This window comes from Oryctolagus cuniculus, chromosome 19 (genome assembly GCF_964237555.1).
Source record: "Oryctolagus cuniculus chromosome 19, mOryCun1.1, whole genome shotgun sequence".
Taxonomy (NCBI): domain Eukaryota; kingdom Metazoa; phylum Chordata; class Mammalia; order Lagomorpha; family Leporidae; genus Oryctolagus; species Oryctolagus cuniculus.
Window position 1 is genome coordinate 32892785 of NC_091450.1, and position 12032 is coordinate 32904816.

The 12032-nt window shown below is 50.3% G+C and overlaps 1 protein-coding gene across 19 annotated transcripts in view; it reads right to left on the reverse strand.

The window, feature by feature from the left end:
* LOC100346422 (ATP-binding cassette sub-family A member 17) overlaps positions 1–12032 on the reverse strand; it is a 102788-nt gene that overhangs the window by 32598 nt on the left and 58158 nt on the right. For all 19 annotated transcript variants that reach the window (XM_051836206.2, XM_051836204.2, XM_051836205.2 and 16 more), the window contains 3 exons: positions 8380–8530; positions 3975–4073; positions 525–687 (listed from right to left, as the gene is read on the reverse strand). In XM_051836206.2, coding sequence (XP_051692166.2) covers positions 525–687; positions 3975–4073; positions 8380–8530 — 413 coding nt within the window. The remainder of the gene's footprint in view (positions 1–524; positions 688–3974; positions 4074–8379; positions 8531–12032) is intronic.

The following is a 12032-nucleotide window of genomic DNA, read 5'->3' on the forward strand; positions in this document are numbered from 1 at the left end:
ATTAAAAAAAAAAAAACTAGAACAGAGATTATGATATTGCTGTCTTTTATGCCTAAAATTTGCACACTTTTTTTTAGGTTCTTGTAAAAGGTTGATGCACACTTTTTTTTTTGACAGGCAGAGTGGACAGTGAGAGAGAGAGACAGAGAGAAAGGTCTTCCTTTTCCGTTGGTTCACCCCCCAATGGCTGCTGTGGCCGGCGCACCACGCTAATCCAAAACCAGGAGCCAGGTGCTTCTCCTGGTCTCCCATGCTGGTGCAGGGCCCAAGGACTTGGGCCATCCTCCACTGCACTCCCGGGCCACAGCAGAGAGCTGGACTGGAAGAGGAGCAACCCGGACAGAATCCGGCACCCCGACCGGGACTAGAACCCGGGGGAACTAGAACCCAGGGTGCCAGTGCCGCAGGCGGAGGATTAGCCTATTGAGCCACAGCGCCGGCCCAATGCACACTTCCTGATAGAATGACAACTTGGTTCTAAGAACTTGACCGAAATCTGCTTATACCTGGAATGCTCTGCTTACCCCAGTGTTTAGTCTGATCGGGAGGCCACTGTGTATGGAGTAGATCCTTGAATGAATGTGTTTAATTCTGTCAACAGGAACTCTGCTAACCAGGGGATGAGGACGGAGAGAGGAGCGTTTGCTGCCTGGAAGATTTACACTGGAGTCTGCCAACGTACAAACCCTAAACCAAAACAAAAATATCAAAACCAAATACAAATTCTCATAACACAACACATTTGAATCAAAGGAATCAAAGTCATATAAAATTCAGAACAGTAAGAAATTAAGAATAATGAGGGGAAAAGAACCTACACTTAAATTACATACTAGGGGCCTGGCACCGTGGCACAGTAGGTTAATCTTCCACCTGCAGTGCCAGCATCCCATATGGGTGCTGGTTCTAGTCCCGCGGCTCCACTTCCTATCCAGCTCTCTGTTATGGCCTGGGAAAGCAGTAGAAGATGGCCCAAATCCTTGGGCCCCTGAACCCACGTGGGAGACCTAGAGGAGGCTCCTGGCTCCTGGCTTCAGATCAGTACAACTTCAGCTGCTGCGGCCATTTGAGGGAATGAACCAAAGAAAGGAAGACCTTCCTCACTGTCTCTTCCTCACATTGTCTGTGACTCTACCTCTCAAATAAAATAAATAAAATATTTTTAAAAATTACATACTAGATAGCGATATCCTATAAAGGTTTTAAACAAGTACTAAGCCTTCAGTTAATTAACCAATGCCATTGCCAAAGAATCATGCCTAAACCAACATTAACAAAGGTAAAGCTGTCACCTGAAATGCCTGCATTTCATATGGGCACCAGTTTGAGTCCTAGCTGTGCTACTTCTGATCCAGCTCTCTGCTATGACTTGGGAAAGCAGAAGATGGCCCAAACCAGTGCCCATATGAGATGCTGGCACCACAGGGCCATAGCACTGGCCAGATTTTACATTTTTTAAAAGATTTATTTGTTTATTTGAAAGTCAGAGTTAAACAGAGAGAGGAGAGGCAGAGAGAGAGAGAGAGAAAGGCGGAGAGGTCTTCCATCCACTGGTTCACTCCCCAATTGGCCACAATGGTCGGAGCTGCGTCTCCCACATGAGTGCAGGGCCCAAGGACCTGGGCCATCCTCCACTGCTTTCTCAGGCCATAGCAGAGAGCTGGATCAGAAGTGGAGCAGCCAGGACCTGAACTGGTGCCCACATGGGATGCCAGCACTGCAGGCAGTGGCTTTACCCACTACACCACAGCACTGGACCCCAGATTTTACATTTTGAAATGGTTACGTGGGGTCAGGGTTCTGGCTTAATGAGTTAGGCAGATGCCTGCAGTGCCAGCACCCCATATGGGTCAAATCCTGGCTACTCCGCTTCCAATCCAGCTCCCTGCTAATGTACCTAGGAAAGCAACATATGAACATGGCCCAAGTGCTTTGGCCCCTGCACCCATGTGGGAGACCCAAATGAAGCTCCTGGCTCCTAGCTTTGGCCTGGCCTAGCCCCAGCCATTGCAGCCATTTGGGGAGTGAACCAGCATATGGAGGATCTCCCTATCTCTCCCTCTCTCTATAACTCTTTCAAATAATAAATCTTTAAAAAAGTACATAATAACATGCTACATGGTTATATAATCTACTTAATATCAAATGTTATGCACTACGCCTACACAGCATGAAATACTATCTGATCCTTTTAAAAAAGTTGCTAATATCTTGTTCTAGGCAAAAAGATGCTTCGTTGTTGGCAGTAAAGGGGTAGTGGTCAGGAAACACGTTCCTGTCCAAGTCTCTGGGCCATTATTCCACTGCTCAGTTTGTCACAGCAAAGTAACCCAGCACGTTGTAGCTCATCATTTGCTCAGTATGGTCCATAAAGGGTGTGTTGCTGTGACGCAGATTATTCCAAAAGTTAGCAGCACAAGATAACTTAAACATTTATATTCTCACAGTGTCTGTGGATCAGGAGTTTGGGAGTGGCTTAGCTAAGTGATTGTCTCAAGCTATTGCCCAGGGCTGTGGTCACAGAAAGACCTGACTGGGGCTGGAAGATTCACTTTCAAGAGCAGAAAGTAGGAAGAGTTTCTCACCCCCCACTATGTTCCCCTTCATTAGTTATCTTGTATTTGCCATTTTTGCTATAATTGATGAAGTAGTATTCCAGCAGGTTTTTTAAAAAGTTTATTTGAAAGGTATGAGTGAGAGAGAGAGAGAGAGAAGAGAGAGAATGAATCTTTTATGTGCTGGTTCACTCTTCAAATGAACAGTCAGATATGGGCCAGGCTGAAGTCAAGAGCCAGGAGCTCCAGCTGGATCTCCCACACGGATGGCAGGGCTCAGGTGTTTCCCAGAACCACCAGCCAAGAGCGGGACCTGAAGCAGAGCAGCCGGCACTGAACCATCACTCCCATGCTGGGTGCTGGCCTCCTAAGCATGGCTTAAACTGCTGTGCCACAATGCACAGCCACAAGAATTCTCTTTTTTTAAAGATTTTTATTTATTTATTTTTTTTTTGACAGGCAGAGTGGACAGTGAGAGAGACAGAGAGGAAGGTCTTCCTTTGCCGTTGGTTCACCCTCCAATGGCCGCCGCGGCCGGTGTGCTGCAGCCGGCGCACCGTGCTGATCCGATGGCAGGAGCCAGGAGCCAGGTGCTTTTCCTGGTCTCCCATGGGGTGCAGGGCCCAAGCACCTGGGCCATCCTCCACTGCACTCCCTGGCCACAGCAGAGAGCTGGCCTGGAAGAGGGGCAACCGGGACAGAATCCGGCGCCCTGACCGGGACTAGAACCTGGTGTGCCGGCGCCGCTAGGCGGAGGATTAGCCTAGTGAGCCGCGGCGCCGGCCTGATTTTTTTTTTTAATTTATTTGACAGGTAGAGTTATAGACAGTGAGAGAGAGAAAGGTCTTCCTTCCTTTGGTTCACTCCCCAAATGGCTGCTACAGCCAGCACTGCACCAATCTGAAGCCAGGAGCCAGGTGCTTCTCCTGGTCTCCCATGCAGGTGCAGGGCCCAAGCACTTGGGCCATCCTCCACTGCCCTCCTGGGCCACAGCAGAGAGCGGGACTGGAAGAAGAACCGGGACTAGAACCCAGTGCCCACATGGGATGCCGGCACCGCAGGTGGAGGATTAACCTAATGAGCCACGGTGCTGGTCCCAAGGAATTCTTTTTAAATGAAGTGAAAAATACTCATTGTTTATACCAGCTGAGCCAGTGTTATCTGTTACAGGTAGGCAAAAACATTCCAACTAATACAACACAATGCTTTTTTCATTTCTAGAAATTTCTGTTAAAACTGTTGAAAATTACATTTAACATCGCCTCCACTATCCAACGTCCCCACTACTGGAGTACTAGTCTGGGCTGGAGGCCCTGGGTCTGAGCCACCACCACTGTGGGCACTGCTTAGACAGATGGTCCTCAAAAGCCTTTCTTTGCAGCCGGAGGTCTCCAGAGCCATCACTTCCTCCCCACTCACCGAATGAACACATCCTCCATGGTGGTGACAGAGGCCCCGAAGCTGGCGATGCCCAGCTCCGCCTGCTTCAGTTCCAAGTCGTTAAACAGAGATTCAAACCTGGAAGGAAAGCAGTTTTATTTCTGAAAGATGGAAGGTGGATCCCTCAGCACTCTGCTTAGCTCTCTACAGAAAAAGCGTGAGCTTTGTGTGAGGAGCTCAGTCCCACCTTTGTCACCCTAGCTTCACCCCTGCAGGACGCGAACCCAAACAGTGAGGCAACAGCATCTGCCTCAGGACGGCTCCATCAGCACGTGACAGATGCAAGGTAATTATTTTTAAAGATCTATTTATTTGTAAGGCAGAGCAAGAAAGAAGCAGAGACGAGAGGGGAGGGGAGGGGGGGAGGGGAGGAGAAGGGAGGGGAGAGGAGAGAGAGGAGAGGAGAGGCGAGGCGAAGAGAGAGAGGAGAGTTCTTTCATCCACTGGTTCAGTCCCCAAATGGTCGCACTACCATGCGTCCCCCATGCTGGAGATGTCCTTGGCAACAGTGCCAGCTGGGCCTACCCTTCCAGACATCCCTGCAAGGCACAGACATACGAATGAGGCTACCTTGCACCTTCCAGATGACTCACATTCCATGAGACCCTTGTGTCCGTGCTCCTGAGGAATATTAGCCTGGTTTTCTGCTCTCAGTTTTTCCAGGTTTCGGTATCTGGGTTGTGCTGTCCTTAAAATGAGTTGAGAAGTGCTCCTTTCTCTATTTTCTTACAGCATGGGACTATTTCTTCCCTTGATGTTTGACAGGATCTAGAGGTTTGTTTTCTTTTTTCCAAAAAGATTTATTTCATTTATTTGAAAGGCAGAATTAGAGAGAGAGGCAGAGGCAGAGAGAGACATACCTTCCATCTGCTGCTTTACTCCTCAGATGGCCACAATGGCCAGAGCTGGCCCAGGCAGATGCTGGGAGCCAGGAGCTTCTTCTGGGTCTCCCACGCGGGTGCAGGGGCCAGGCATTTGGGCATCTTCTGTTGCTTTCTGAGGCATATTAGCAGGGAACAGGATTGAAGTGGAGCAGCCAGGACTTCATCCAGCATCCATGTTGGATGCCGGCATTGTAGGTGTCAGCTTACTGCAATACTGGTCATCCAGAGGTGTCTTTTCTGGGAATACTTTTATTGAAAATTCAATTTCAGCTGGCGCCACAGCTCACTAGGCTAATCCTCTGCCTGTAGCGCCGGCACCCCGGGTTCTAGTCCTAGTTGGGGCTCTGGTTCTGTCCTGGTTGCTCCTCTTCTAGTCCAGCTCTCTGCTGTGGCCTGAGAAGGCAGTGGAGGATGGCCCAGGTGCTTGGGTCCTGCACCCCATGGGAGACCAGGAGGAACACCTCACTCCTGGCTTCGGATCGGCGCAGTACATCGGCAGTAGCAGCCATTTGGGGAGTGAACCAACAGACGGAAGACCTTTCTCTCTTTCTCTCTCATTGTCTAACTCTGCCTGTCAAAAAGAAAATTCAATTTCATAACTAGATATATTATTATTCATATTTTTCTGTGCCATTTGTATCAGTTTTTGTGTGTGTGTGTTTTTTTTAAGGAATCAGCTCATCTTTTCCTAAATTATCCAAGTTATTTAACTGTGATATTTTATTACCCTTTTTGACTCCAGGCTCTCTGCAATTACAGCAGTTCTTTCATTCTTGATGTTGGTTAATATTTTTCTCTTTAATGGTCCTGTTAAGAGTCCATTAATCTTTTAAAACAAATAACTTCAAGTTTTTAAAGTTTTCTCCATTTGTTTGTTTCCCATTTCATTGTTTTCTTTCCTTACAATTTCTTCCCTTCTACACACCCTGGGTCAAGTGATGATAAGCCTTTCTTTTTTTCTAATGTAAGCTTTAAAAAGTACATTTTAAAGCATTCCTTCAGCATCTGAAAATTTTTCAAATTAATTCATTTTATTTGAAAGGGAGGAAGGGAAAGAGGGGGGAAGGGAAGGAGGAAGGGAGGGAGACAGAAAAACAGAGAGAGAGAGAATGAGTCTCCCATCCACCGGTTCACTCCCCATATGACCACAGCAAACAGGGCTGGGTCAGGCGAGGCTGGGAGTTGGGGACTCAATGCAGGTCCCCCCATGGCTGGCAGGGGCTCAACTGCTTGAGCTGCGCCAAGTGGCAACTGAACCCCTACATCAAATGCCTGCTCCTCAACATTTTTTTAAGATTTATTTATTTATTTGAAAGTCAGAGTTACACAGAGAGAGGAGAGGTGGGGGCGGGTCTTCCATCCATTGGTTCACTCCCCTGTTGGCTGCAACGGCCGGAGCTGTGAAGCCAGGAGCCAGGAGCATCTTCTGGTCTCTCATGCGAGTGCAGGGGCCCAAGGACTTGAGCCATCTTCTATTGTTTTCCCAAGCCATAATAGAGAGCTGGATTGGAAGTGGAGCAGCCGGGTCTTGAACCAGCACCCATATGGGATGCTGGCGCTTCAGGCCAGGGTGTTAACCTGCTGTGCCACAGCGCCGGCCCCTCCTCAATATTTCTGATGTTGTTTTCATCATCATTCAGTTCAAAATATTTTCCACTTTGTTCTGTGAGTTATTCAAGATGTATATTTTTTAGCTTCCAAATATTTGTAGATTTTCTAGAGAACTTACTGTAATAATTTCTAACTTAATTCCATTGTTAGAGATCATAATTTATTTCTTTAGTCAGAGATCATAATCCACATTTCAAATTTTTGGAGTTTATCTGGAGTTTATTGGAGTTTTCACAGCCTAGCACGTTGCAGTAAGCATCCGCTAGGCACCTGGAGAGGACGGGGCTCTGCAGCTGTGGTGAGCCCTGCACACTGACAGCAAGGGCATGCGACGTCCCTAGTGAGTTTCTGGTTCCACTTGTTCAGTCAACAACCGAGGGGAGAGCTGTGATCCCCAGCACGGTTACGGGGTCTTCAGTTTCACGTTCACATGCTTGTGAAGCTCCGGTGTGAGGTGCACACTCACATAGGTCTGCGATGACTCCACGGTGCACTGTCTACCTTGGAGCACTGCCAGTCTGCAAAGATGGCCTCACAGTTCCTGCTCTCATACATGCCATTGTCACACCAAGACCTGGTGCTTGGGTGCTGCCACCTGTGAGGCTGGCATCCTACATAGCTGTCAGTGTGAGTCCTAGCCACTCCACTTCTAATCCAGCTCCCTGATAATGTGCCTAGGAGGGCAGCGGCGGATGGCCCAGATTCCTGGGCCCCTGCAACCCATGTGGGAGACTCAGATGAAGTTCCAGGCTCTTGGCTTCAGCCTCATCCCAGCCCCAGCAGTCATGGCCATTTGGGGAGTAAACTAGAAGATGGAAGATCTTTCTCTCTCTATCTCTCCCTCTCTCTCTCTAACTCTGCCTTTCAAATAAAAAAAATCTTGGAAGAAAAGGAAAAAAAATTGTCACAAGGAAAGGGGAAAAAGAGAGAGAGAAAGGAAGGGACAGACAGTGAGAGAGAAATCCTCCAGCCGCTAGTTCACTCCAGAGATGACCGAAATGGCCAGGGCTGGCCAGCCTGAAGCCAGTAGCTAGGAGTTTCATCTGGGTCTCCCACATGAGTGGCAAGGGCCTAAGCATTTGGTCCATCCTCCACTGCCCTGCCCAGGCCAGTTTAGCAGGGAGTTGGATCGGAAGTGGAGCAGCCGGGACCCGAACGGGCACTCACATGGGATGCTGGTAAAGGCCCAACCCGCTCTGCCACAACGCCAGCCCCTAAGGTAATGTTCTGATCTGAAAGTAACAGCAAGGAGCGAAGAGGAAAGAGGCTAGTGTCAGGAATCTGAGGTCTGAAATAATCAATCAAAAGGAAAATCAATTAAGTTCTTCACCTGAACTCAGTAACGTGGGCACAAGGAATTATAATTCACACAATCAAGGAACTCTGCCATATGACAGAATTTAAACTAAAGGCAATTGGGAGCCCGTGCGGGTTAAAGGAGGGAGCTGACACAACACAACCCTGTATCCAGTGTGCACTCGGCTGTGGGGTGCTAACTCCCCAGCAAATCCCAGGGCTAGGGCGCAGCCCCTCAGGTGTTGAGAGCTCCCAGCAAATCCCAGGGCCTAGGGCGCAGGCCCCTCAGGTGTTGAGAGCTCCCAGCAAATCCCAGGCCTAGGGCGCAGGCCCCTCAGGTGTTGAGAGCTCCCAGCAAATCCCAGGGCCTAGGGCGCAGCCCCTCAGGTGTTGAGAGCTCCCAGCAAATCCCAGGCCTAGGGCCCAGGCCCCTCAGGTGTTGAGAGCTCCCAGCAAATCCCAGGGCTAGGGCGCAGCCCCTCAGGTGTTGAGAGCTCCCAGCAAATCCCAGGCCTAGGGCCCAGGCCCCTCAGGTGTTGAGAGCTCAGGCAGAGCACACTCGGGGGGGGGGGGGGGGGACACGGAGCACATACCTGTGCACGCTCTCTCTAGGAAGTATGAATATTACTTCTTCTCCAGCGCTGGACTCCAAAACAGCATTTGGTATGTGATGATACATCAGGTGAGAAAGTGCCTCTGTGTTACAGCGAGGTGTTTTCAGTAAAGTGATATAATATCCTGCACCTGAAACACCATTGGAAAGACCATGAAGCAACATCACTCTTCATACTTCTCGTCTCAGACCACATGGAGAGAAACATGCAGTCAAACTGAAACCACATGGAACTCACCTGGGAAGTTTTGTAGTGCTAGTCTTGTATAAAATTTTTTTAATTTATTTTATTTTTTTAAAGACAAAGAAAGAAAGAGAGAGAGACGGAGAGAGCATGAGCTTCTATCTATTGGTTCTTTCTCTCTCTTTTTTAAGCATTTATTTTATTTATTTGAAAGAATTAGAGAGAGAGGTAAAGCCAGAGAGAGAGAGGCCTTCTATTCTGCTGGTTCACTCCCCAAAAGACTGCAACAGTCAGAGCTGAGCTGATCTGAAGCCAGGAGCTAGGAGCTTCTTCAGGGTCTCCCATGTGGGTGCAGAGGCCTAGGGACTTGGGCCATCTTCTACTGCTTTCCCAGGCCACAGCAGAGAGCTGGATTGGAAAAGAAGCAGCTGGGACTTGAAACAGTGCACATATGGAATGGTGGCGCTGCAGGCTGGGGCTTTAATACCTGCTGTGCCACAGCACCACCCCCTGGTTCTCTCTCCAAATGCCTGCAACATCTGGGGTGTGGACAGGCTAAACCAGGAGGGTAGCAGGGACTGAAGTATTTGATCTACTACCTCCTGCCTCTGAGTACAAGCATTAGCAGGATGCTGGAATCAAAGTGGAGCAAGAACTTGAGCCCAGGCACTGCAACACAGGATGCAGGCATTCTAAGGGCCTCTTTTTTTTTTTTTTTTTTTTTAAACAGATAGAGTTAGACAGTGAGAGAGAGAGACAGAGAGAAAGGTCTTCCTTCCATTGGTTCACCCCCCAAATGGCCGCTATGGCTGGAGCTATGCCAATCCAAAGCCAGGAGCCATTTGCTTCCTCCCGGTCTCCCACGCAGGTGCAGGGGCCAAGGACCTGGGCCATCTTCCACTGCCTTCCCAGGCCACAGCAGAGAGCTGGACTGGAAGAGGGGCAACCGGGACTAGAACCCAGCGCCCATATGGATGCCGGCACCACAGGCAGAGGATAAACAAGGGAGCCATGGCGCCGGCCCCTAAGTGCCTCTTAACTGCTGTGCCACAGCCTGCCCAGTAGCGCTCCTGTGAGTCTTCCCTTTCTGCTTCAGAACACGGAGGTGACAATGGTGAAGTAGCAAAGCCACCCAAAAGGAAGGGGGGCTACATTAAGGACAACATGTGCTTCAAGTGTAACCAGGGGAAGTGAAAGGTGAGGAGGCAGGGGCCTTGAAAGTTGAGGCAAAGTACAAAGCAGCCTGTGTAATAATCACTTCATGCTCCTGGGGACGCACGCCTCACGGTACTACAAACACTGCTTCAGCAGTCAGTAACACTTGTCACCACGTGCTGGACATTACTCATTCCATAAACCTCTCCTGAGGCCCAGGACGGACAGGCACTGCTGAGGGAATAGCACTGAACCAAACACTCCCACTCTGGGAGCGGGGAGCTGGCACTGCGGCTCAGCAGGTTAAGCTGCTGCTCAGGATGCCCATACCAGAGCACTGTCCACGTGCTGCCTGTTTTCAGTCCAGCTGCCTGCTAAGGCACAGCCAGGGAGGCAGTATGTGACACATCAAACGCCTGGGTCCCTGCCACCCGTATGAGAGACACAGATTGAGTTCCAGAATCTTGGCTTTGGCCTGGCCCAGCCCTGTTTGCAGGCATTTGGGGAATAAGTCAACGGATGGATGATCCCTGTTTGTCTCTGCCTCTCTGCCTTTGAAATAAATACAAATAAATAAATAATTTTTTTAAAGAATCCCTACTTTCATTTAAGGAACGAGAGGCAGACAAAAAACAAGATATATAGGTACAATTTATAGAGCGTTAGAGAAAGAAACAGAGGAGGGCACAGGAGGGGGGTGTGACTTTAAACTGATGGAGGAAGCTCACCGAGAGTGACCGCTGTGGAAGGGACAAAAGGGCACAGCCGTGGGTAGTCTCAGAGGCTTGGTTAGCAGGGGCCTCAGGGGAGGAGCACAGCCAGGAGACAGGGAGGATCAGGAATGAGGCCAGAGTAGCAGGGCCAGGCCAGTCGGGTCCTACTGGCCACTCCCAACTCCAGCTTTCACTCTGAGTGGGAGGCAAAGTCCCTAGAGGTACTGGGCAGCATCAGCAGGTGGCATGCACTGTCACGTGCCCCTGGTGGGCTGGGAATAGAGGGAGGTGGGGCAAGAGCAGAGGCATCTGCAGTGACCCCTGTGGGAGAAGACGGGGCCCTGCGCCCAGGCGCCAGCACGCTGTTAGAGGTAGAGAGGCAGGAGACAGCTTGGACGTACTCTGAAGGTAGGACCTGTGAGGTTTGCAGATGCAGTATGAGAAAGACAGGGGCAGGGAGCCTCCAGGGTTTTAGCCAAGCACCTAGGAAGATGGAGCTGCTTTTCCGAAGATGACAAAGCCTGTAGCAGAGCACGCGGGGTAGGAGAGCAGAGCTCAGCTCTGCACAGGCTCTGCAGGGGTCCGAGTGGTGCACTCGGTGCGGCACAGCCCTCATGACTTCATCAATGCCTTTCTGGGGTGAGTGAGCTCGTGCTCTCAGGCATCTGCATCATCCACTGGAAGAGCAAGTTGTCGCAAAGCAAGTTCAGGTTCTCCCGCTCTCTCTCCCTTCTCTTAATGGACACAGCTACGTGCCATCCTGCTTTCTGCCAGCAGCAGAAGCAGCCCACGGCCCTCACAAATGAGGCCACGACATGGGACTGCCCAGCCTCCAGACCATGAGCCAGAACAAACCTTGTCTCATAGGTCAGTCAGTCCCAGGTGTTGGTGCCGCAACAGGAAGTGGAGTAAGTCAGCTCCCAAGCAGAGTTGGGACAGGCAGTCTGAGCTGCAGACACAGGGCTCAGGCCAGGGGATACACACGAATGTTTCACACAGAGAAGGGATTAGAGATCACCAGGTCAGCCAGCACAGAAAGCAGAGAGCAGTTGGTGAGAGGCAGGTAGAGAGGTAGAGAGGGAGGGAACCTGGCCTGCATGAGCAGGGGGACAGTGGGGGATGCCTGCAGGGGACAAGGATGGCAACAGCAGAGAAACATCACTTGTGCAGTGCCTTTACACCCACAATCCCTCCCAAAGGAACACAACAGCTCCCTCTCTGATTCACTGATTAGAAAGCAAAGGCAAGGCCGGCGCTGTGGCTCACTTGGCTAATCCTCCGCCTGCGGTGCTGGCACCCCGGGTTCTAGTCTCGGTTGGGGCGCCGGATTCTGTCCTGGTTGCTCCTCTTCCAGTCCAGCTCTCTGCTGTGGCCAGGGAGTGCAGTGGAGGATGGCCCAAGTGCTTGGGCCCTGCACCCACATGGGAGACCAGGAGGAACACCTGGCTCCTGGCTTTGCATTGGCACAGCGCGCTGGCCCTAGCAGCCATTTTGGGGGGTGAACCAATGGAAGGAAGGCATTTCTCTCTGTCTCTCTCTCACTGCCTAACTCTGCCTGTCTAAAAAAAAAAAAAAAAAGAA